The sequence below is a fragment of the Gouania willdenowi genome, chromosome 1 (genome assembly GCF_900634775.1).
Source record: "Gouania willdenowi chromosome 1, fGouWil2.1, whole genome shotgun sequence".
Lineage (NCBI taxonomy): Eukaryota > Metazoa > Chordata > Actinopteri > Blenniiformes > Gobiesocidae > Gouania > Gouania willdenowi.
The window spans coordinates 16,744,737-16,771,663 of NC_041044.1; the positions used below are offsets into that span (position 1 = coordinate 16,744,737).

At 38.3% G+C, this 26,927-nt stretch overlaps 1 protein-coding gene across 4 annotated transcripts in view; it reads left to right on the plus strand.

Moving 5' to 3' along the window:
* Positions 1-20,184, plus strand: part of fam193a (family with sequence similarity 193 member A) — a 34,418-nt gene extending 14,234 nt beyond the window's left edge. Inside the window, exons 5-23 of one of the 4 annotated variants that reach the window (XM_028448236.1) lie at positions 357-524; positions 1,585-1,831; positions 1,912-2,027; positions 4,226-4,373; positions 4,456-4,530; positions 4,624-4,689; positions 4,766-4,878; positions 5,005-5,247; positions 6,262-6,418; positions 6,582-6,728; positions 8,866-9,126; positions 9,340-9,562; positions 9,642-10,010; positions 10,444-10,726; positions 10,800-10,986; positions 11,124-11,363; positions 14,637-15,537; positions 16,529-16,610; positions 19,142-20,184. In XM_028448236.1, the coding sequence (XP_028304037.1) occupies positions 357-524; positions 1,585-1,831; positions 1,912-2,027; positions 4,226-4,373; positions 4,456-4,530; positions 4,624-4,689; positions 4,766-4,878; positions 5,005-5,247; positions 6,262-6,418; positions 6,582-6,728; positions 8,866-9,126; positions 9,340-9,562; positions 9,642-10,010; positions 10,444-10,726; positions 10,800-10,986; positions 11,124-11,363; positions 14,637-15,537; positions 16,529-16,610; positions 19,142-19,235 (4,120 nt within the window). In that variant the 3' untranslated portion in view covers positions 19,236-20,184. The remainder of the gene's footprint in view (positions 1-356; positions 525-1,584; positions 1,832-1,911; positions 2,028-4,225; positions 4,374-4,455; positions 4,531-4,623; positions 4,690-4,765; positions 4,879-5,004; positions 5,248-6,261; positions 6,419-6,581; positions 6,729-8,865; positions 9,127-9,339; positions 9,563-9,641; positions 10,011-10,443; positions 10,727-10,799; positions 10,987-11,123; positions 11,364-14,636; positions 15,538-16,528; positions 16,611-19,141) is intronic. The other 3 variants (XM_028448254.1, XM_028448244.1, XM_028448262.1) reach the window with 3 other exon arrangements.
* Positions 20,185-26,927: the final 6,743 nt, after the last annotated feature.

Sequence of the window (26,927 nt, forward strand, 5' to 3'; positions counted from 1 at the left end):
CCTTTTCTACCATTCCACACTACAAAATAAGTTTTTTTTTTTATTTATTTAAAAAAAAAAGTAATAAAAGTATGTATGATTCATGCTGATATTGGATCGGTATTGGCTGATACGCAAGGCTGCAATATCAGAAATGAAAAAGTTGTATCGGGACATCCCTATTTAAAATGTACTTCAGTACAAATGAAGTTACTGATTTTAGAAATATACTCAAAAAAGTAACCATAAAAGCAACTCAATTACAGTAACGTGAGTCCTTGGAATCCGTTATTTTCACCTCTGCAAATGAGACGTTAACATCTTTTTCTAGTGTTGACGTCTGAGTTTGACTCTTTCCAAATGTGTCCAAACTGCAGTGAGATCTCTGCAGAGTCTGAGAGGGAGTCCCAGCAGCTACAGAACCATTGGTCGGAGGTCCGGTATTTGGTGCGCTGCATCTACCGCCAGACAGGAACACCACTGGCAGACGACCATGACCAACCTCTAGAGAGAGACAAAGAAGGCATGAAGGAGCTGGTGGACAGGTACGATCACAGCCAGAGCATCCCCTGCTTCCTCACTCAGCATCTCTACCACTAGAGGTCACTATTGAGCTATAAGAAAGGCCTCTATTCAAGCAGGAAACTGGGTTTTTGAAAGACAAACCAGGTCTAAAGAAGACATGGGTAAACAAACTAAAAGATGTGTATATTAGTCTAAACAGAAGAATAAGATCATTGAGCTGTATCTTTACTTTATTTAGACTAGATGTGATACAAGACACCAGGATTGGGGTCAATTATAATTGTAATTGCGTAATTGATAAATAATTACAATTATGACGTAGCTGTAATGGTAATTGTAATTGAACAAATCTGTAGCTTTTGTAATCGTAATTGAGTTCAGTTACTTTATAATTGGCATGGAAATTCTATTAAACCTGTCAATTATAATTATTATAATAATGTAACAGTTCTATGGCTTATACATATGTATTTAACGATCAATAAAATGTGTTTCATATCAAGCTTTCCCACTACCTTTCAGTTCTGTTTAAGATCATTTTACCATTTAAAAAAAAAAAAAGAAAAATTAGCAGGGGTCTACTGACACAAGGCTCAGACACCCACACCAAAAATATTAATATTTTCATTGATCAGGAAGCCTAACAAGGGAACCAAGAGATGAAAATCAAATTCGATGATAGATCATGTTTTTATTGTATTTTATATTAAGACATGGGTCTAAACAGACCCATTGTCATAAGAAATGCTAACAGAAAGCTAACATAAGAGGAAGGTTACGTTTTATGGATTTATGTATTAAAGGCTCTGTAATTGTAATTTAACTTAATAATTGAGAACGTAATTGTATTTGACTTTCAGGAGGAAAATAGTAATTGGGTAAAAATTTGTGGACACCGTAATCATAATTGATTTGTAATTTAACATGGATAATTGAAGACGTAAATGTAATTGACATTTTTTGTAGGGATTTTTCTTTATTATTATTTTTTCTCAATTGTTAAAAACTGGTTTGAAATTATGGAGTTATATGTTTTTTTTTCTCCACCTAATTCAATAAAAAAAAAATGTCTTCCTCCAGACTGTGTGAGAAGGACCCCTATCAGCTTTACCAACGGTTGGAGCAGCAGGCTCGAGAGTACGTGTTAGAAATGAAGGTGCGGTTACTGAAGCACCTATCTGCTGGCTCCAAAGCCACGGGACCAACAGGGAGCGTGGATGCAGCCCAGGGTCCTCCTCAGGCCCAGCATTTCATCTCGCTCCTACTCGAGGAATACAACGCCCTGTGTCAGGCTGCTCGGACTATCAGCAGCTTCCTGCTCACCCTGGTTAGTTCACACTTTGTTCCAACAGAGAACATGTGACGCACGCGACCTCTAAGTTAATTCTCTTCATGTTTGTTCTTTAGGAGAATGAGCACCTCCAGAAGTTTCAGGTGACTTGGGAGCTGCACAACAAGCACCTTTTTGAGAGTCTGGTCTTCTCAGAACCGATTCTACACAGCACCCTCTCTGCACAGCTGAAGTAAGACATTGTTTCTCACCTTAGTTTCCAAACTTAACAAAGAAAGCAGGTGTTTTGTTAATGAATTACTTATTCTATCTGAAGAGGATGGATTCTGCAAACTAGTCGAAATGTCTTTCTGAGTCGAAGTGCAGTGATTTACAAATGGATCCCGTTAATAGACACATTTGTGGATGAACATCTGTTTCAGCAAGAAATGGAGAACATTGGCAGATATTTCTAAAGAATGCCAATAGTATAGTAAAATCTTAGAAGATTTATGATATGAATGAGAATTCACAAATTAGAGCAGGGTCGTTAAACGCATGATTTCTAGTGGGCTGTGGATTCAAGGTGGGGGTGAAATAAATGGCAAATTCAACATTATTGTGTCCTAGTTTGCACTAATATCCTCGCAATAAATGGCAAATGTCAGTCCCTGCAGGATCTTCACTTTAATAATCTCTGATTTTGTGACAAATTTTGGTGCATTTTAAAGAAATTTTTTGGAATTGTTTGTGAGAAGTAACAAGATTCTCGAAAATATGATAGTTCTTTCAGCAATTTGGGATTAAAAATGACTGCAGTCATGTGATCTAAGCATTGGAAAATAATAAGGCCCTGCAAATATTGTGGAGTTAGATTTAATCTGTGTATTTGGAGGGACTGAGAACTGTTTAATACTCATGATAAAGTAAACATTAGAGGATGACTCGGACTAAATAACTCATGTCTGTATAGGGAAACACAAAAGGAAAGGACATTTTAGTTTAGTTCCTTCACTTTACTGATGACTTCAAGTTCTAGAGATGTTATTGGATTTAAGATCACTTCAGTGCAATGCAATAATGGCCAAATGTAAATTTGATATACCGTTAATTGAGTGACAAACCAGTCATACATTTTAAATTTTTTAGCTTTTTTATTTTTAGATTTGCATTGTAAAATTTGGTATCAGTGGTTCTGGTGCATATTAGACTCCCTAAAATCTGTGTGTTGGCACTATAACAATGTATTTACATAAGTATGTGTTTTTTAATGGATCATATCTCAGAATAAACTGCTCAAACGTAGAGCGAATGCTAATTTATAAATGCAATCCGATTAGATAAAATGGATAGATGCAGCAAATATGCACATTTCTATAAGACCAAACTGCAGTCTATCCAGTAGGGCTACCTACTTTGGTCGTTTAGTCGACTAATTGGTCGATGCCGTCGTGGTCGACCAAGATTTTCATTGGTCGACTAGCAACGGTATAAGTTTCAATACTGTAAAAAAAATTTTAATGCAATGCACTTGGTGATAAGGATAAAATTAAATGTATTTAATGCCTCAACATGATTTTATGTCCAGGAATAGCTGTGTGAGTGCATGCTGCAAAATATAAAATAAAAAAAAGTGTTGCGCTTCAGCTGCAATGTGCTGTCCTCAGAGCAGAGCAGATCAGAGCAGAGAGGGAATGAATTAGGACAGGCTTGAAGCACAAGTATCCACTATTGAATCACTCCTTTTTCTGCACAAGAACATGGATTATCCTTATATTTAATACACGGATTATGTAAATAGATCTACTGCTTTCTCTGGCGCGCACTGCACACCTGTGATTGACATGCGTTTGTTTCCCCTGTGTGCTGATGTGATGTTGACGTTAACAGTTGTTTATAAATAAAAGCAGGCTTACCACTAAATTGACTAACATACTGTATGTCATTTGTATGAGGAAAAAATAGATTTTAATTGTGGTTGTTCCAGGTCTGGCGCTGATATAAATGCCTAATGTCTGTCGGACCTGTAGGTTTCACTTTCACTTTGTCGGGTTCTGGTCAAAGACTGAATAAGGTGTTTAAAGGCAAATTAGCACCACAAAAAGCCAAAACAAAATATTTGTCTCTGTTTTTTCTCCTCATCCTCCTCTGCACCTGTTCATTCATTTTCCATTTTTTTTTTTTTGTTTTGGCCGACTAATTGCTACGTGTGCCATAGTCTTGGTCAACCAACCATTTCCTTAGTGGACTACAGCCCTACTGTCCTGTCCCTGTAATAAACAGGCCTTGACACATGCTTTTCTAGAGCTATATTTAACCCCATCACAAAATGAGTTTCCTCTCGCTAACAAAAACATGTTTTTTCCTTCCTTCAATTTTGTCTCAATCAACAAGTGACATAGCAGTGGACCTAAAGGCCAGACAAACTAATGTGAAATCCATTTATTTCAGACATGGAACGGCATCCCACGATTCCTACAATAAAAACACATATAAGACCCTGTTGGAGAGCTACCAGCAGCTGCATCAGGAGATGGCTTCTGTGGCCGCTGAGTGGCTGGAATGTGAGAAGAGGATAGACGATTACGTACATGAACAGGTATGAAGTCTTTTTAGAAGGCAAAGAGTCCTAACTGGGATTTAAGGTGTAAACGTGTGTGTGCTATGTGTGACTTTTGCAGCTGCTTTTTAAAGTGGACACTCAAACGCTCCCCAACCATAGAACAGAGCCACACAAATCCTTGATTAGCAAAAATGTAAGAGTTAAATCTCTTTCTAATTATCCTTAATGGTTTTCATTCCAATTTTAATTTGTGTTTGATATGTTCCCCCGATCTCTGACTTTGAAGAAAAAGCAACAGATACTGAAGGAGGACTGGGAGTTCTTTAAGCAGAGAAGGTTTTTAGAGGAACAGGTAATCTCACATACTTAATATGCTGTATTTGTCATTTGGAATCATCTTTTAAAGTGACATTTTATTTCTATTATAGCCCCCTAACAGTAAGAAATCCCCATCTGGAGATAACTCCTTCACAGACACAATGAGGATGCTCTCATCACGCCTGAATATTCCAGACTGTCCAAACTGCAACTACAGACGGAGGTTAGTACCATCATGTTGATGCAATCCTTCCCTCATAAATATATATATTTTTTATTTATTTTATTATTTAGTCATTTGTATTTAGTTGAGGTTATTTCAGGATGGATTTGCACTCTCTTCCTCTAGGTGCACATGTGATGACTGTAGCCTCTCACATATTCTGACTTGTGGCATCATGGACTCGCCCATAGCTGAGGACCTCCACATAAAGCTTCCCTTGCAAGGAGAAGCCCCCCGGGACTATCTAGCAGAAGTTCACCCCCCAAGCCTCTCCTCAGGCAGCTCAGTATCAGGCTCTAACTCCAGTTCTCCCATCACCATTCAGCAGCATCCAAGGCTCATTCTGCCTGACGGGGATACCAACACTTTGTAAGGAGCCCAGTGAACTTTACTTATGGTTTGGTGTGAACATAGTGAAATATTCAGCCAACTTATTCAACCCTAAAGCAGAGGTTCTCAACCTTCGGGTCAGGTTCCTATTTGGGGTTGCGAGACACTGGGAGAGGGTTGCCAGATGCCTTCAAGGAATTAGGAATATTTTGTTAACAATTTGAGCCCATTTTTGCCTATTTTTACCCTTTTTCTGCAACTACACCAAATTTGCCAAATTTTAACTTCATTTTGTCACTTTCTTTCCATATTTTTGCTCCATTACTCCCATTTCAGCCACTTCTCCATCAAAGTGCAATTCCTTTTTTGTGCATTTTATCCACTTCCAAGACTCTTTTCACCACTTTTCCCACTTAATGTTGCATATGTTGACCCTTTATTGCCACTTTTAACCTCATTTAACCATATTACATGCTTATTTTTGTTAATTTAACTATATTCACGATTTGTCATTATTTGCAAGTTTAAACTAATTGTTCCAATATTGACGCTTTGAACCCTTTTTTTACATTTTTCTTTCTGTTTTTGGCCACTCTAATTTGCAACTTTTAACAAAATTTCCATGGTTTTTAAAATCCCATTTCCACCATTTATGAAAACAAGGATTTACATCTTTATGTTGACTATGCTTTGGCACAAAGAATAATAAACTTCCTAGATAACAGTGGATTATTATTTAGATAAATAAATAAATGTGGTTATCACAGATTCATAGAACAATGGACCATCATTTGCTGACTTTATGGATGGGCCCAAAAATGCTCTTCCCTTTATCCCCCCCCTTATAAATGGCCCTGTGTCCACATGACTGTTCATGAATGTTCATCTCTGTGATCAACCACATTCAGATATTGTGGGTCTCCAGTCTCCGGCACCTTTATTTTGGGTGTCGTGGGCTGAAGAGGTTGAGAACACCTGCCCTATACTGTAGTTATCTAAATTCACATTTTTTATTTTTGTCTGATAAATGTGTTCATTTCTAAACCATTGCAGTATCAGTGATGATGACGAAGTGCCTCCGTTGTCTAGTAAGTTTGGGGATATATACCCTATGAGCGCCTATGAGAATAGCAACGTGGTGAGTGCAGCTGTCAACGGGCTCCACAACAACCTCAATGGAGAAGGAGAAAGTGTGTCACTGCAGGCCGGGGTGAGTCTTCTGCCAAAATGCCCCAAATTAGCACACCATTATTACACAAGAATTCCCTGCAGAGTTTCTGAATGATGTAGTGTTGTGACAGGGGAAATGTTGAGTGTCCTACACCTCTGGTCCCTTACATGAGTGCTCTGCTCTGCCCACTTTTGTTGCACAGTCTCCTCGCGTTACCAGCAGCAGTAGTTCATCAGAGGGTGACGAGGAGGAAGCTAATGGCGACGCGGGCGGGGAACCCCCAGGGCAGCAAAAAGTGCTTTCCTCAGGAAATACTAACAGCCCTCCACCCTCCTACAACCATCAACAGGTATTCTTTTGAAAAAAGGATAAAGAAACAGTCAAAGAGGCATTTAAAAGATGAAAGGTTTCTTTCGAGAGAAAAAACCCCTAACAAAAAACCAAAAAAACGCGTGTTTTTGATAAAAAGCTAACTAAAATAAAATCTATCCTACAAATACATGTTCAAAAAACAAAACTAGTACTCACTTTAGAACAGTAGTTATTTGAATATTAAAAGAAACGTTAGGAGTGTCCCGTATTGCAGCCTTGACTTCTTTTTTTTTTAACTTATTCTGAAGTGTGGAATTTAGAAAAGCTCTGATCAAGTAATATTAATCAAACCAATTAATTATTAACAGATATTTTAACCTCATACATTAGAATACTCTACAATTGAATAAAAATAAATACATAAATTAGAAAACCCTGAAATATTATGTAAATAAATCCAATAAAACAATATGTATATAATATCAGAGTTTGAGATGCAGGCCGATAAAACTCAATATTTTGTTTTGTTTGTTTTTTGTCTTATCAGGCCTATATCATATATCAATATCTGATCGGGACACCCTTAATCTTAAATAAATTTCATCATTAAACATGTAATAGATAATCACACTTTTTTTTATTTTACACAACATACACACGTATGTTAGTTTGATTTGTTATTTTCCTTTGCTCATACTAAGAAAAATGACCTTTCTAATTTTAGTATTTCCCTATTTTTTGGTAGATAGCATGATTTAATGATGGAAACTGCTTTCAGTGTCTGCTTTCAGTTGCAGAAATGTAACTTGTGTTTAATGTTGCTAGGGATCTGCCATGGTTCTATTTATCCCCCTCAACATTAAGAAACTTTCAAGTGTCACAATCATAATTCATCATGTGCAATTAGAAATAAGATAGTTTTATATACTATCCTTAGTAAAGTAACAATGTCTAGTACTTGGCTTTTTGTGTTGCTTAAAGATGGCAACATGTTCAGTAAAGAACCAATTTTAAAACGTGATCAGCAAACTGGCTCATCAGGAAATTAAGAGAGAAAAAATGTTGACATAAAGCATTGTCTTTGTGGAATAACTGAGTTCAATACACAATGGATGGACTTTATTCTTTATGAAGATCCAGTGTACAAAGGACTTTTCTGCCTTTTTCCTTCTTTCTTTAATTTGTTTATTTTAAAGTCGGTTTGATCCTCAACCTAGTCATCTTTCAATGGATTTCACGGACAAGCCAATCATTACCTTGTAGTCGACACAAAACCTAAAAACATGCTTTCCCTATCACTATATTTTCCATTTTGAATAGGGGTGAGTATTGGCCATACGATATGTATCACAGTACTTGGGTCACGATATGATATTATCACGATATATTGCTATATTCTACCCAGTTAATATCAAAATTAAATGTAGAGATGAAAAATGAAGTTGCTGTATATGTTCATCAGAAGATATTGATCATTCAGAGGACAAATTGAGTCAAAACTATTTGCTTCAAAACAACATCGATAATGTTTTTGCACATTGTCACTGAAAAAAAAGAAAATACAGTGTTACACACTGCCATCATAAAATAAAGTTTAACAAGTTTCTTTTCACTGAACCTACTGTGTAGAAGTCTCAAAGTGACCATGACAACATAATGACGGCATTGTAACAACTGTAAGTGAGAACATTAAGGATAAATCACCCTGAGTTACTGATAATGCACAAAAATAAGAAAAAAAATATTTCTCCTATGGTGTCAGTTTAAACACTGATCTGAACAGATTATATGAAAATAAAATGTCTGTACATACATAAATATTGCAGGTATTACACACTGCCATCATAAAATCAAGTGCATCAAGCAACCATTGCAACACATTGAAAGCATTGTAACCATTGAAATATTGCTCAAATATACAAAAATATTGATTAAATATCAAAAAATAAGAATAATGTAAAAAATAAATTTTTTAAATAAAAAAAACATCTATTTAAAATCGGCACCCAAAAAAATTGTGATATACCGTGAAATCGACATTTTTTTCACCCTCCTAATTTTGAGTACCAGTATTTTTACTATTGGGCTGTATATCAAAGGCCTGATGTTACAAATATCTGACTTTTTGCTTTATGAAATCTGAAGTGGATTTAAGCGGATGTTCCCACTCATAGGCAGAACAGATCCCGCATGCCTGTGAATGCCACGTGTGCAACAAGGACCCGAGCGCCTCCAGTCTGCCCTCCAGCAAGCTTCACACCACCCCACCTCCCACCATTGGACACCAGTTCTTCACAGACAGCAAGGCTCCCTCCACACACCCCGCTCTCCATCTGTACCCTCACATCCACGGTCACCTTCCTTTACACAACTTCTCACGGCCCCTGCTGCACCCCACACTCTACCCACCAAGCCCCCCTCTCACTCACAACAAGGTGAGGAGAAGCACTCCGCTGTAACAATACTCTTAGTATGATCTTAGTAAGAAAATGTGATTATTTCCTTGTCAAGTTGAACACTTTTAGCTTCCAGGAATCAGGCTAATCTTAGTGGTGTTTTAGCTTCACTTCTACTTTCAGATGTATGAGCCAGTCCTGTCCTGGTTATCCAATTATCTTGATTTCTTGATTTTATTTTTTTTACTCAAGCCTCTGCCTCCAAATCCAACATCAAACCACTCTCCAGCCAAACAGTCGGGTTTCAACCCATCGTTACCAGAGCATGTTTACCAGAACTGCTTTGGGAATCAAGGCGGATCAGGGGACTGGAACAACTCCCTGCAGTGTCTCTCACTCAAGTTCGAGAATTTGTTGGATGCTGCAATGATGAAGAGCTGGAATCCATCTGTGCTACTGCCTGAATCCTTACCCGGTGAGTCTGCTTGGACAACGTTAATGTTGCAGTTTGTTTATTCCTTCAACAGTTTTTATTCCTAAAATGACCTTTTCAGTTATTCCCACAGGCGACATGCTTGGACCCCCCATTGCAGACGTGCCCCTTCCTCCCACATCATCTCTCTGCTCCCAAGGGGAATACCCCTCCTTACCCACTCCCATCCCCACGTGCCCATCGTCATCAATGTCATCCTCTTTGTCATCGTCATCATCGTCGTCGTGCTGCTCTTCAGAAGCCAAAGAGCAGAAGAAGAATAGCGCCAAGAAGAAGTGTCTCTACAATTTCCAGGATGCCTTCATGGAGACCAACCGTGTGGTGATGGCCACCTCCGCTTCCACCTCCTCCGTGTCCTGCACTGCTACCACTGTCCAGTCAAGTAATAACCCACCCATCCACCTTGCATCTAAAAGACCCAACTCCCTAGGTAATATAAGGAGGGAGTGCTAGTGGTTGGGTTTGTAAAAATGAGGGGGGATTTATGGTTAAAGTATTACCTAATCCCACCTTGATTCCCTCCAAGAGTTTAGTGTTTGATTACACAATTTTATTGCATAAAGCAGCAATTAAGGTTGATCTGATTGAAGGTTTTTGAGTCCTACTGTAACTGTGAGGCTCCAAACAAGTATAACAAAGCATCGTCTGTAGATAAAGAGTACTTTAGTGTCTCATTACATCACCAGATTCATCTGAGTCAGTTTTATTTTGAAGCCCTGTAATGTTTCAGAGCTTTTTTACTTTTGCTTTCAACTTCACCTAACTTGCTTTTTTGTGTAAGTTTTGTACTTCTTTAGACAGGGTTGTTTTTTTGTTTATTTAAAAACAAGCCAGCTTCTAATTTAGTGTTTTGTTTCTTCTAGATGACGTGTTTCACAGTTTAGGTAAAGATGCTCACAGACAACCTCCCCCCAGCATCCCTCGAAACGTTTCTGCAGGACTTTCCTCCCTTCCTCCACTCTCTGGCCCAGTGCTGCCTCCAGCCTCCCCAGCACACCTCTCTACAATGGGCTCCCTGCCCTTCCCACAGATGGCCACTCCGCCCCCAGACTTTGTGGAATCCCATCAGGGTCTGTGCCTCCCACCTGCTGAACCTCCAGCCTCATCTGTGGATGCTCCCGTCAGTGCCCCTCCCAGCATCTGCAGGTAAATGCTTGGAATGAAACAGATTTAAAAGTGGGGCTCAAATATTTGATTCCCAAATCTTTTGTTCTTGCAGCGATCCTGACTGTGAAGGCCATCGGTGTGAAGGGAACGGGGCGTACGAGCATCAACCATACGATGTGGAGGACAGTCAGGATGAGGACAGCTGTTCTGAGCACAGCTCCTCCACCTCCACCTCCACCAATCAGAAAGAAGGAAAGTACTGTGACTGCTGCTACTGTGAATTCTTCGGTCATGGTGGGGTAAGAAACGCACACTATCAGTTTCACCAGAAATCCTCTCTAATTTTTTTTGTAGTTTTGCTGTGCTCGACAAACAATTCTAGTTTTGTGCTTGGGTAACGTTCACAGCTGATAAACTGATTGTTTCTTTTCCGTAGCCTCCGGCTGCTCCCACAAGTAGGAACTATGCAGAGATGCGGGAAAAGCTGCGCTTACGTCTGACGAAACGGAAGGAGGAACAGCCAAAGCGTGAGGAGCAGCCGCCGGTGATGGAGAGAGATACGGGGGTGGAGGACCACAGGCGGGTGGAGGACCTCTTACAATACATCAACAGCGCCAACAGCAAACCCGCTTCCAGTTCAAGGGCAGCAAAACGAGCCCGACATAAACAGAAGAAGGTAACGTATAATATGAGACCTAATGTGGGTCGGAGGTAAAACAACCACACCAACCTAGTGCTGTGTGATATGTAGAAAGTTTTATACCACAACCTAGGTAGATTTATATCCTGATAATGATATATATCCTGATAGAGTATTTATTCCATGAAATTAATGGAAAATTGATTCATTATATTTTTTTTATATTACAATAAACTAAAAATTTAAATGATACTTCTCCTATAGGAGTCTTCTCAATGAAGGAATATTGGTGACTTTTGCTACATATACTGTTGTCGATGATGGTAGAGGTTTGGTTAGGTTATGTTCTTTAAAAGTCCTACTAGCAGGGGATAATTTAACACTTTCATTTGTGAGGCACGTTTGCAGCTATTTTGCTTGGAAGAGTCATATTGGCTGTAGTGACACAGTTTGTAACCAGACTAATCTGACCGACAAAAGAAGCGTTTCATCACCGTATACCATAGTATCCATTTTCTGCATCTTTGTTGCGCTAACTAAACACTTGGTGCTCATGTCTGAGCCTGGCCTGGTAGTTGACAGTTGATGGTGATTTGCACAAGGAGGACTTACTTCAGTCACCTGGACCAGGACCAGCTAGCTGCTCTAACCTTGCTGTAAGCTAGTATCTCTAAGTGATGACTGCAAAGTAGCAGTGTTGAGAGATTATACTTGTTAATGTTATTTTAGCAACATAGTAGGACTAAGACCACACACGTTAAATTTGGGATATAAGCTATAGAGGGTTATATCATACTGTAGATGTTTTTTCATTTCCCACTACGATATATCAGAATCAGAAAAAAACTGTTTATTCCCGAGGGGTAATTAGACAGGTAAAGAATGGTATATTAAAAAAATAAAAACAGCTTTAATGATAATTACATGATAAAACAAGAATGTTGTAAAGGTAAACTGAATAACAAGGTGCAAATGAATGATAAGGTGCCAAATGCTTATGTATACAGTAGGGATGGGCGATATAGACTAAAACAATTATCTCGATAATTTCTGATATTTATCACGATAACAATAAACATCACGATAAATAAAAACTATAAATAAATAAAAGATTCCCAACTTAAGGTGTAAACAGGTTCCTTGCAAACACAAATACATTTGAATACATCATCACTAGACGCATTAGTGCATGTGGATCACTCTATTAGTGTTATTGTATGTAATTCATTTATTTCCTCACTTACAGTGAAAATTTCTAAAACAAAAAGCACATGAAAAGCAAAAATAGTGTTTTTACTGCTGCTGAATCTTGTTTCATTTATTTTATAATGAGTTACCTGAAGTTATGGTTGATTAAATATTTCTCTGATTTCCTATAATTAAACCAGATCAAGCTGATGATTTAATCATTCAGTATATTTAGGTGTAATAATCTCAATAGTTACATTAGTCTAATGCAGGGGTCTGCAACCTGCGGCTCTGGAGCCTCATGTGGCTCTTTCACTCTTTTGCAATGGCTCCCTATAGCTTTGAAAAAATATTAAAATAATGAATTATTTCTTACAGATAGTATTGATGATTAATGACATTAACTTCAAATAAAATTATGGCAAAACAATGTTAACCTGAAAATAAATCACATTGTGCAATAACTCTGCCACCTTCTTACTTCACCTCCTTACTTCAACCAACAAAAACACTATTTTAACTATGAACATGCCGGCTTAAGGTACATGCTTGATAAATTGCAAGAAATGAGCAAATCAAGGTATATTTCCTAGCCCTTCAAATCCAATAATTCATGAAATTATTCGATATTATTTTAACTGTATAAAAATGTATACACCGAGTTGTCTTCATTGAGAAGGTGTTTTGTTCGGCTCCAGAAGGACTTTAATCCAAGTGAGATTAGACAAAATGGCTCCTTTGAGAGTAAAGGTTGCAGACCCCTGGTCTAATGGGACCAGCTTTGTCTGTAAACACGTGAAATATAATGAAAAAATATTGCGTTTAACAAGTTGGGACGGATGAATAGCGACATTATTATTTATGCTAACATTTATTTCACACGTGTGTCATGTTTAGCTTTTATCCTTCCATACAAGTGTTAAATCTGACCATAAACCAGTGGTTCTCAACTGGTCTCACCCTGGGGCCCACATTTTGCCACGGACAATAAATCGCGACCCACTTTTTTTGTTTTTAGAATTCAACCAACAAAATTTAGTTCTTCAAAAATAGCTTATGAAAACACTCACACACATAATATTTTTTCAAACATAAATCTATATATTTTCCTGTGTAACATGCATTTTACAGCATGCCTGTCAAAAGAAATGTTTCTTTTAAATAAAATACAACATGAGACAATAAGCTTTTATTTAATTTTTACCAGCTGTCCGCAACCCAATTTGGGTCCCGACCCACCGGTTGAGAATCAGTGCCATAAACAAATCTGTGGTTCTCAGTGATTTGACAGTAAGACGTGTTCTTTTTACTTGGTCTGTTCCTTATATGGAGTGGTTAGCATTAGCTTTTAGCCCAGTGTGTGTGTCCATGTGTTAGCTTAGCATAGTTAGCTTTAGTTGAGTTTTCAGTTCATTATCGTTGCTACAGGTTCATCTCTGTCCCCGCGTTTGTGGAAACTTTGGGTGGATCCGACGGAGGAACTTGAATCGTTTCCCTTTGTTGGTTGGTTGTCTGGTTTTAACCAAGTAGCGGTCCATGATGTACTGTATTGCAGCTCGGCAGCTTTTGGTAGCCATGACGAGCATCGTCGTCTGTGTGCGTGTGTGTGAGTGCGGGAGGGGCGGTGCACACCGCGGATGAACAGCGCTCTGCTCCAGAGAATAATAAGTTGTTGACAACAAACTTGTGGGTAATTTTGGCCCCTGGAACAAGGTTTTTAGGGGCATTCTTGGCTAAATTGAGGGACAAATGGTCCGTGGCCCTCGCTAATTTCCGACATGGGAATTTATCGTTTCTATTGTGGGATGACATATTCTTACCGGTGAAAATGTTTTTGACGATAAATTGTGAATGACGATATATCGCACATTCTTAGTATACAGTAAGTTAAAAATATTAAAATAATAATGAACACAAATAAAATATAAAGTATATATACATATGTAAACAGATTCATGTATATATATATATATATATATATTTTCATATATATATGTCATTATATTGCACAGCATTAAATCAACCTGCTGTGAAAAGAGTTAGAGTAAACCTTTTGTGACAAATACTTGAAAGGTGAGTAAATGTCTCTGTAATAATGGAGTCCTGGTCGATGTGCCGCAGATGGAGGAGAAGGCACGTCTGGAGGCGGAAGCCCGGGAACGAGAGGAGCAGCAGTTCCTGGAGGAGCAGCAAAGGCGACGACGACGGGAAGAAGAGGAGGCGGCCCTTACTGAGCTGCTTCGGCTGCAGGAGCTGCAGCAACTATGCCTTACCAAAAAGAAAAAGAAAGAGAAAGCGAAGGAGAACACAGCTCCACCTCAAAATAACCCACAACCCCTCAAACAGACAGCTCAGAACGTCCTAGATAATCTGCATAATGGAAAGTCCCACCTGCTTCAAACCCTCATCTGCCTCCCACAACAGAAGGAGCCCAAACTGGATCCTGCACCTCGGCCTAGTTTGCGACACATCCCAAAACACACCACTGAAAAAGCATTTCCCACCGACACCTTCTGCTCCCATGCCACGCTCCACAACTGCACCTCGACACACTCACTGGAAGTCGGGGGCAAAGTTAAACCCAAGCAGTCCAATAAGGCGGCTTTGTGTGAAGCTGCTAAGAGGAAAGCCCCCGAGTTACCCATGAGCTCTGACCTTACCGCTAAGCTAACAAACGGCACCACTGCTGTCACTGCAGTGGACACCAAAGCAACACAAAGCAGGTGTGCAGAGGCTTTAGCATCACTTCCTGCTACTGAGCTCCAGAAGGACGAATGCAACAACCACCACCGCAGTGCCAGTGGGAAAAGACAGCAGCAGCAACAGCCTCCGCCCCAACTCAAGGAGGACAGGCCGAGTCATGTGGGCTCAAACCCTTCCCCGTCTCCTCCTCCTCCTCCTCCTGTCTCCCAGTCTGAGCAAAACCAGCAGAACGGCAAACCTCCCAGTGAGTCTCCACAGCCTAAAGGCAAGCCTAAGAAGAGTAAGAAGAAGAAGGGCGACAAGCAGAACAACTCCATAGGTTGGTAACAGTGGAACACAATCTGTGAAAGCTCAGTTTATAGTTAATTCAAGATAGACACACATCCTAGCACAATATTCCAGCTCATTTATCTCCACGTTGGAGATGAGTGCATTTCTGATGAGTGTCAAACTTTGATCTCTGCCAGTTACACAGAAATATTGGAATTTTATAATTTCATTTTAAATGTCAGCATTAACTACGTCTTTGTATGATTTCTGTTTTTCACTCTCACTGAGCAAATTACAGCAACTATATTAATATAATTTAATAATTAATAAGTTAAGGCCAAAAAGAGTTTTGAGGCTCAAATGCATATTATTTTCTTAAAAAGAACAAAATGTGTACTTCAGACTAAATTTGACGTGCAATTTAAAATCAGTGCACTGACTCCAGATTAAATTAGCTGAACTCCAGTCAATCCTTTGTTCTTTTAGATTAATACATGTGTATGCAGAAGTCTTGGAGTTTTACACAGGGCTAACTTAGAGGATCAGGAAGCAGGCTGGTCACTGGAGGGCTGTCGGTTCAAGTCCACTCTTGCCCATCAATGTGGGACTTTGAGCAAGTCCCTTAAACATAACTGCTTCCAAGACTCTCTTGAAAAAGAGATTCTTAATGTGAATTCAATGGTTTTATTGTCATTCTACATATAGTATAACGAGATTGGAGAGCTCCTCCTATTTACAGTGCAAACATGTTCAAAGAATACAAATATTACTGTTACTAAAAAAAGTTGCTCATTAGCAATAAAGCAATAAAAAAAAGATAAATATATATAAATATGAGGAATGAGACTTTCCTGCTAAAATTAAGATTATAATAAGATGTTACATGTTTACAAAATAGTGAATGAGACTGAAAATACGTTTCTAAATAAGGTTTCTAATCAATATTGTTTTAAGGCTTTCACTGTTTTGCTGTGATTGAGCCATGGCTGGTTGAACTGTATTTAACTGTGTGTTCTTGTTTACATTGTATTTCCTTTTAGATGATGTATTCTTGCCCAAAGACATTGACTTAGATAGCACTGAGATGGACGAGACCGAAAGGGAGGTTGAATATTTTAAGAGGTACGTGTCTTATTTATTTATTTATTTATTTATTTGATAGGGACATTGCACATTAATGAACATTAGTGTAAAACAAATGTAAATATGCCGGATTATAGCTACAAAGCTAGTTTTCATCCGTAGTCCCTAGGCAGGCAAATACATAAGAAATGACAACATACTATAGAATACAATACAATACAATACAACGTAACACAATACAATACAGGCAGCACAGGGAAATGTTCAGAGTCTAGTGGTCACATGACTGGTTTCTTTTCAGCCGTAGTTTGATTTGTGTTTTAAAGCTGACCAGTGTAGGACTCTCCCGTATGTGCAGAGGGAGACTGTTCCAGATGTTAGTGGCCCTCACAGAGAGAGAGTTCTGTCCATGGGTAGTTCTTCTGAAGGGGACCTCACAGTCTCCTCTGGAGGAGGCCCTAGTTCTCAGACCACTTGAAGTCTTAGGTTTGAAAAAGGCAGACACAGGAGGTGGGGCTAGTCCATGTAGCGCTTTGTAAATGAAGCATACATACTTAAAGTTGATAAATCGTTCAAAATTTAGAAGATTGTACTTGTTTAAAATATTGCATACATGAAATGAATTAGGTTTTTGATCAAAAACTTTTAAGAGATTTTTTATACAAAGATTCAATTATTTTCAAGTTGGTATCAGTGGTGAGAGACCAACTTGTGATGCAATATTCAATATGGGATCAAATCATTGAATGGAGAAACATTCTAGCTGCACTAAGTGTTAAAAAGGGTCTGATTTGATTTTAAGGTGAAATTTAACAGTATTGGCAAGTTTTTTAATATGATTTTTGAAAGATAGAGTGGAGTCAAGTGTCAGACCAAGATACTTGAATTCTGTGACGAGTTGTAGTTCTTCTCCTCTCAAGAACACTCCGGAATTTTTCATCACTTTTGATTGCTTGGAGAACATCATACAGACCGTTTTTTTAGAATTTAGAAGCAAGCATGTCTTACAGCATGATTGTCTTAAGAAATGGGCAGGCACTGTTGGGGCTGGACGATATATCAAATTTTCTATTTTGGCGATATAGAAAATTACAATATTGCCTATATCAATATATATATTAGAGCTTATTTTGTATCAAAATACGTGTTTTAGGAGTCGCTGCTTTTGCTACTTCTTAGAACAGCATGAAAAGCACAATTAGATGGATTTCTCAGTGCGTCATAACCAGGGTTGAGGTCAATTGTAATTGATAATTATTTACAATTGTGGCGTAATTACAGTCGTAATTGAAAAAAAATCTGTTGCTGCTGTAATAATAATTTGATTGAAATTTAGTTCAGCGAATTGACTTCCACAAAAACTGTCAATTACAATTTAATTACGCGCAAACCTGCGTAACCATGTCACAGTTTTATGGTTTACACATAGGCGTTAGCTAACAATCAATAAACTGTTTAATATTAACTTTTCCTCCTACATGTCAATTCTCCTGAGTATCAATTTATCATTTAATTAAAAAAAAATCAATAAATAAATCTAGGGGTATACTGACAAAAAAAAGGCTCTGACGCCCACACCAAAAATATTGATACCAATATTTTCATTGATTAGGAAGCCTAACAAGGTAACCAAGAGATGAAAAACTAATGAAGTAATAGATAATATTTTTTGTGTATTTTACAGCTGATTTAAGACATGGGTCAAAACTCTGACCCGTTATCATTAGAGATGCTAACAGAAAGCTACGGTTATTTATTTCAAGTTAGGTAATTGCGATTAATTAAATTCCAACTTCAGTAATTGAGAACGTAACTGTAATTGACCTTCAGAAGGAAAATAATCATTGTAATTTTAATTGTAATAGGAAAAAATGCTGGTTCCCGTAGTCATAATTGAGTTATAATTGAACTTGGATAATTGAAGATGTAATTGCAACTGAAAAATGTAATTGACCCCAACCCTAGTCCTAACCTAGGTCTACCACTAAGCAAACCACACTACAGAACTCACTCACACATGCTGTCCCTTCTGGGAGGAAAAGTGGCTCATATTGTGCAGCTGTATAATAAAGGCAGCGGCTATCCCGTACTGTTGCCATATCAATATACCAACATTCTATCCGTACGCAGCGCCCCTCATTGGCCAGTTTAGGTCACGTGACTAAGACTAAACCTAACCCTGACCCTAAAAATTGTTGCGATATTGGGTTATAATCTAAACCCAACCCTAAGACGCTACATACTTGTACTTTGGTAAACGTACCAATAGCACCGGGGGTTGTCCGTATGGCAACTGTACAAATAGACACTTTTTTTAATAAACGTACCTGTGTAGCATTTTGTATAAGCAAATTTAACCCAGAATTGTCTTTCTTGTCCGACTTTATTAGAGTTAAAATATTGGAGATTTATATCTTATAACGCCATTTTGAAAAAACCCATTGAGATATGAGTTTTGGTTGATATCGGCCAGCCCTAGGTGCCGTATGTTGAGCCCAAGGACAAAGACCGTCATCAGCTCGTGAGAAACAGGAAGCTGATGGAGTTTGTTTTTTCCTCTTCCTCTTTAGGTTCTGCTTGGATTCTGCCCGTCAGACCCGTCAACGGCTTTCAATCAACTGGTCGAACTTTAGTTTGAAGAAAGCTACGTATGCTGCACATTAAGGGGCTGTTGCTGAGTGACTGTGATGAAATTAGTACCTTAAAGAGATATTGAAAAACTTCACCTCAGCCCCCATCCTTTGACCTCCAAGCAACCGTTCTCCTCCCAGAATCCTCTCCTGCTGTGCTCACGCCCACACACCCATGCTGCCTTGTTTGTTCTCGTCGCTTTGATTCCACCACAGGTTCATCTGCACTGATCCAGATTGCAAAACGAAAGACAAACATGAAGCCACACATTAAAAAAAACAAACAAAAAAAATAACTAAATGCTACTTGATGTCTGATGATTTTTTCCCTTGCGTGCTTGTGTGCTTGTAGTCTGAGTCGGGCATTTTTCTTGACTGAAGAAGCCATAGTTTGAAATTATTTTCTTATCTTGGCCTACCTGCAATCCAAAGGATGCAAATTATGTCTGGATGGTTACCTTTGAAGAAAAGAGAGAAACTAATGGAAACTATTTAAAAAAGAAAGATAAATGTAATTAATTAAAGCTGTATTTCAGATGTTGTGGCTTTACTATCCCATGGTTTTCTTCTCCCAGCACAGCATATCATCAAGATGATGGACAAGAGACAGAGCTCATTTAGCTGCTTTATACCACCACCACCACCACCACCTTCCCCTTTCTCCACCACCTTCATTCACAGAGGAGGATGCTGTAATACTTGACAAATGTTAATTATTTTATTTTCCTTTCTTCCATTGGTTTTTAAGGCTGTTTAACAAACAATTGTGGAGTAAACATGTTTTCGTTACAGATTTAGTTTTCTTTATCATTTGCCTGTAGCCACTATTCTTTCAGAAGAAAAAAGAAAAAAAATACTCACCCTACCGATCTGTTATAGAGTGTATATTGTATTAACACTGAAGCCAAACTGGCTACTTTTAACATATTGTTAAGTAATATTAAATCTTGTCTTTCTTTTTTGAAAGATGGAATACAGTAGAAGAGCATGATTATGTGTCTTGTGTTGCACTTTATTTCTTAGAAAAGACAAACACAGCATTTGTAAAGGAAGTGTGGACTTGGTTTTAGCGTTCCTTCATTCAAATGCATCACTGCAGAATAGCAATAAATCCCTACAACGCATTTAAAATAAATATTCTGACTGTGAATAGGGTAAGGAAATAATAAAGCCATCTGTAGAAGTCAAACTGTAGATTATCTTGGCTGAACAGGGAAACTCACCCAGCAGGTTATTTTAGGTTCGTCATGTATTCCTTTTTTTGTTATGTCAAATTATGTTTACTTACCAGGGCAACCCATTTCTAGGAAGTGTACCACACTTTTCCTTTTGTTTCGCGTGCATAGAAAAGGCTGTACTGGAGGTTTATAAGAAAATGATAATGCAGCAAAAAAATCTACATTTAGATAAATGGACATTTGTGTGAGTCAGAATTTTTGTCTTTATAAATGTCTATACATCAAACAGGTTTATTAAATAGGTAGAAAGCAAAAACTTTATAGCGGTTCTCAATCTTCAGGTTGGGAGACACTGATGGGAGGGGGTCGCCAGATGCCTTCAAGAAACTAAGAACATTTTATTTATTTATTTTTTTTTACAATATTAGTAAATTTTTTGCTCATTTTTACCCTTTTTCTGCAACTTCACCAAACTTACCATGTTTGAACCTATTTTCATCACTTTTTCTTTGTCATATTTTTGCTGCCACTCCATCAAATTTCAATGCCTTTTCTGCTCATTTTTTCCACTGTCAAGACATTTTCGCCACTTATAAACCCTTTCCACAACTTTTCCCACCTAATGTTACAAAAGTTGACCCGTTATTGTCATTTTTCACCACATTCCATGCTTATTTTTGCCTTTTTAACCACATTCATGCATTGTAATGTCCATATTTGAGAACTTAAACTATTTCTCTTTTCCCAATTTCAACCTTTAATTCATTTTTTTTTTTTTTTTTTTTTTTTGGTTAAAATCCAATTTCACCACCTTTTCCACCATTATTGTCTCTCTTAACCATATTTCAGGCTTATTTTTGTGCCAATTCAACCACATTCACGATTTGCCATGCCCATTATTTGCCAGTTTAAGCTCATTGTTTCAATATTGACACTTTGAACCCTTTTGATCACTTTTTTGTTTTTCTCTTTCTGTCCACTCTATTTTGCAACTTGCAACCAATCTCTGTGGTTTTTAAAATCCCATTTCGCCACCTTTTCCACCATTTTGGTCACTTTGAACCCATTTTATTTCTGAGTAAAACAAGGATTTACATCTTTAAGATGACTATATACTATGGCCCTGGATAACAGTGGATGTTTTTCCAGATAAATAAATGTGGTTATCACAGATTCATAGAACAATGGACCATCATTTTACTGACTTACTGGATGAACCCCAAAAATATCTCCCCTTTATTCCCCCTTATAGATGGCCCTGTTTCACCATGACTGTTCTTCATTGTTCACATCTGTGTTCAACCACCACCAGCTACAGTGGGGGTCCCTGGCCTCTGCCACCTTTGTTTTTGGGGTCACGGGCTGAAAAGGTTGAGAACCACTGGCCTAACCTATTTTTCATGTGTGAAAACACAATCAACATAAAGTTTAAAAAAAACAACCATGAAATCACTAATGTACACAATTGAACTTATACAGTCACCATGACAGCATACTGATAGTGATAGATCATCATTCATGACAGGGAGGCAGAAGCCACAGATAGGCAAAAGATGGCATCATTATTATCAATAACCATAACATATTTAGAGATCTACGGGTGTAGGACAAAATATTTCAGCTATTTGCAACGTTCATCAGGACAAACTTGAAGATAAATGAAGAGTTCATGCTGAACGAAAATAAACTAGAGTGAAAAGGGTTTTATGGCTCGATGCCGTTAGTCATTAGAATTAAGGATGATTGTCATTGGGACATTGCAAACATTCATTTGAGTGTGTTTGCCAATACTGATCCTTCTAAGAGTGACTTGAACAGCTTGTTCTCTAAACTTGCACAACTTGTGTCATCAAGTTTCAAAATCCTCTCTGGTCTATAGCTGCATATATTTCATCATCCTCAGTGAGTACCACCAGAAAAGCTGTTAAATGGTTTGGTTGAGTTGGGTGGGTGGGTAGTCCTACTGTTGGTGGGTGAGTCTACTCAGATACTGGCATATCCCCACCCAAAAAAAAGAAGGTGCTCTGAAATAACTCATTGTTCTTTATGAGGGGGTTTCAAAACAAAGTTCAAAATGGAAACAGGATAAATTAAGGGTTTACACATCTGAAGGTGGGATTGCCAAACGTTGCATGAATTAGAACAGAGATGAACAACTTTTATCACCACAAAGAGTGATTCTCTGATCCGAGGGCCACATTGTCAATATTTATGTCAGAGTTTAGAAAGGGTTGTGTTTTTATTTTTAGGTCATTTTGTGTGTTTGAAATAATATTGTGTATTTTTTTCTCGCATTTTATGTGTTTTTGGTTTATGTAGTTAGTGTGTTTTTGGAGTCTTTGTGTATTTTTATTTTTCTTTGTCTTTTTTTTGTGTGTAATTTTATGTATTTTTCTTTCATTTTATGTGTTTTTGATTTTGTTTTTATAGATTCATTGTTTTTTGAGTCCTGTTGTGTGTTTTTGTTTTTTGTGTTTTTTAGTATTTTTCTCTCATTTCATGTGTTTTTGGGTTTGTGAAGTTTGTTTTTTTGGAGTCATTTTATGTGTTTTAGTTTTTTGTGTACTTTTGTTGTCATTTTGTGTATTTTTATCTCATTTTATGTGTTTTTGGTTTTGTTTTGCATAGTTTGGTTGTTTTTTGTTGTGTGTTTTGGGAGTCCTTTTGTGTATTTTTGTTGTTTTGTGTATTTTTGTTGTGATTTTGTGTATTTTTTTCTCATTTTATAGGATTTTTTTGTCTTGGTTTGTGTGTTTTTGGAGTCCTTTTGTGTGTTTTTGTGCCTTTTTCTCTAATTTTACATGTTTTTGGTTTCGTTTTTGAGTAGTTTGGTTGTTTTTTGTTGTGTGTTTTGGGAGTCCTTTTTGTGTATTTTTTTTGTGATTTTGTGTATTTTTTTTTCTCATTTTATATGATTTTTTTTTTGTCTTGGTTTGTGTGTTTTTGGAGTCCTTTTGTGTGTTTTTATGCCTTTTTCTCTAATTTTACATGTTTTTGGTTTCGTTTTTGAGTAGTTTGGTTGTTTTTTGTTGTGTGTTTTGGGAGTCCTTTTTGTGTATTTTTGTTGTGATTTTGTGTATTTTTTTTCTCATTTTATAGGATTTTTTTGTCTTGGTTTGTGTGTTTTTGGAGTCCTTTTGTGTGTTTTTGTGCCTTTTTCTCTAATTTGACATGTTTTTGGTTTCGTTTTTGAGTAGTTTGGTTGTTTTTTGTTGTGTGTTTTGGGAGTCCTTTTGTGTATTTTTGTTGTGATTTTGTGTATTTTTGTTGTGATTTTGTGTATTTTTTTCTCATTTTATAGGATTTTTTTGTCTTGGTTTGTGTGTTTTTGGAGTCCTTTTGTGTGTTTTTGTGCATTTTTCTCTAATTTTACGTCTTTTTGGTTTCGTTTTTGAGTAGTTTGGTTGTTTTTTGTGTGGTTTTTTTTTTTTTTTGAAGTCTTTGTCATTTTGTATATTTTACTGTAAATTCTGGTGTGTTTGAGGTCATTTTGTGCATTTACTTTTGGGGTCGCCAGTTGCCCGTGCGTGTCTGCATTAGAAGCTCTAATAGCATTAGGTGCTGTTTGAACTGATGAGAACCTTTAACATGATGTTCTTTGTGGCTGGATTCAGTGTTTCCTGGTAACTCAGATACTCATTGGCTGGTTCCATGCTTGGAAATCCACAGACGGACAATAAATGTGTTGAGGGAGTTTTATCACAGTGGGTCATCGTGAGGTTCAGTTACAGTTGTAAAGTCAAACAGCCAAAAGAAAGCATCAGTCTGCAGGCATTTACACACATCACTGTTTCAAACACACTCGTGAATAGAGACAGTTATGAAATCCAGGATATTCCCTTCAGCCTGAACAGAGTGATATCATTCTTTAAGAAGGAGGCCGCGTACTGAATGGATTTATATAAACGTGAACTATTTCCAACCAGTTTGTCTTTAATTGTGGAAAAGTTTAGTTCTGGGGCCTATTCACACATGTAGGCTTCTTTAGAAAATGATTAAAAACTCAGTGTAAGAGGAACGTAGTGTGTGCTCACAGCTTTTTATAGCCAGAATAGTTATTGAAGGGGAAGTGAGTTTCAGCAGCACACACCACAATACTTCCTTTGGATTCTTCCAAAAAGTTGCAATTTGTCTAAACTTAGAAGAATTACCACAAGTGTGTGTGTGTGTGTGTGTGTGTTTGAAACTCTCAGTTTTTAATCATGTTAATACAAAAAAGGGATATAAAAAAAAAAAAAAAAAACTGGGGGTTTCAAGAGATGAGTGAGTCAGAAAATACTTGTGTTATGAATGACTGTCTGGTTCCAGGGTGTGCTTGATCTAAATTAACTATGAGGTAAGATCAGATTTTTCACATTTAGGTAAATGCAAATACAAACAAGATAAAACAAGCGCGCGTGTTTTTTCTCCCATTAAAACATGTTTCCAGAGCTCGTTTCATTTTTTTTTTTTTTTTTTTTTTTTGCTAATTTTCTGTATGAAAGAAAAGAAAAACAAAATAATGCATTTCTAACTATCCCACAATTACAGAGCGGGTGTCAACAGTTTTATCAGAAGCGTGTAATCAGAAAGCTGTTCTCCTCTTGAAGCCTGAAGCGTTTCAGAATCACATACATTTCCAAGGAGGGAATTCCCTCTTCCCGACTGGCAACAATGCAAAGTGTTTGATGGGCAAAACTCCTATGAACAACAATAACACAAAGCAGCCAACATTAATTCCAACCTAGAAACAGTGAATTAAAATAATCCGCTTTAATCTCCAGTTATCCTTTTTCATTTCACATAAAATCGTATGCTTTTATTTGGGAATTCCCTTGCAATAATCGGAATTTCCCGTTCTTTTGGGATCCACAGAAGATTAAATGTTGTATATATCCATTCTGTATTTGCCTAGAGTTAAAAGTGTGCCTGGTGTTCTTTCCCAGTCTGTTAAAGTAAACAGCAGGTGTGTTTCTACATCCTGCTGCTTTGAAAACTGTTTCCAACAGAACTGATCAAACAAAGTCACAGTTTCTTGAAAAATCTTTGATTCATAGAAAAACTTCCCAGACGTATAAGTGGGGACACGTGACCTGTTTTGTTCCACTGAGGTTTGTGGGTAGCATGTATTTTACCTCGCTAGTATATAGCCTTTATAGTGTATACGTTTAGTCATAAATGCCTTATATACGTAGGTGTGTTACACACTGTTCATAAATGTGGGTCTTTCGAGAGCAGAATGAGGTCGCGTTTAAAAAACCAGAGGACTCCAAAATGAAAAGGTTTATAACACTAAATCTTTTCTAAATGTAAATCCTAACAACAAAATTCACAGTTGTAACAGAAACCCAGTTAAATGTACTTGATATTGAGTGACACATGGATTTATCATGCTAGCTCTGTGGCAGCTAGCATGAAAAAACTGTGTCACTCGATAACACCAAGCTAGCATGACTTTGCTAATTCCATTGAAAAACAAAGTATTAAAAAAACCCACCTGAAAACTTAGCACACATTCAGTTAATGAGCATTTTTTCTCTTCTTTCTAACTGACATCCTTATATGAACTTGATTTTTATACCCATAATTCAACAAATGCAGTATTTTCAGTCCTGTTCAGAACAGGTTAGCCTAGGGTTTGTGTGCTAGCTAGGGCTAGGGCTGTGTGCTATAGCTAGGGCTAGGGCTGTGTGCCAGCTGGGGCTAGGGCTGTGTGCTAGCTAGGGGTAGGGCAAGGGTTGTGTGCCAGCTGGGGCTAGGGCTGTGTGCTAGCTAGGGCTGTGTGCTAGCTGGGGCTAGGGCTGTGTGCTAGCTAGGGGTAGGGCAAGGGTTGTGTGCCAGCTGGGGCTAGGGCTGTGTGCTAGCTAGGGCTAGGGCTAGCTGGGGCTAGGGCTGTGTGATAGCTAGAGCGAGGTTTAGGGCTGTGTGCTAGCTAGGGTTAGGGTTAGGGCCAGGGCTGTGTGCTAGCTAGGGCTAGGGTTATGGCCAGGGCTGTGTGCTAGCTAGGGCTAGGGTTATGGCCAGGGCTGTGTGCTAGCTAGGGCTAGGGCTGTGTAATAGCTAGAGCGAGGGTTAGGGCTGTGTGCTAGTTAGGGCTAGGGTTAGGGCTAGGGCCAGGGCTGTGTGGTAGCTAGGACTAGGGTTAGGGCTAGGGCCAGGGCTGTGTGCTAGCTAGGGCTAGGGTTAGGGCTAGGGCCAGGGCTAGGGCTGTGTGGTAGCTAGGACTAGGGTTAGGGCTAGGGCCAGGGCTGTGTGCTAGCTAGGGCTAGGGTTAGGGCCAGGGCCAGGGCTGTGTGATAGCTAGAGCGAGGGTTAGGGCTGTGTGCTAGTTAGGGCTAGCTGGGGCTAGGGCTGTGTACTAGCTAGGGCTAAGGCTGTGTGATAGCTAGAGTGAGGGTTAGGGCTGTGTGCTGGCTAGGGCTCGGGCTAGGGCTAGGGATAGGGCTAGGGCTAGGGCCAGGGCTGTGTGTTAGCTAGGGCTATGGCTGTGTGCTAGCTGGGGCTAGGGCTGTGTGCTAGCTAGGGCTATGGCTGTGTGCTAGCTGGGGCTAGGGCTGTGTGCTAGCTAG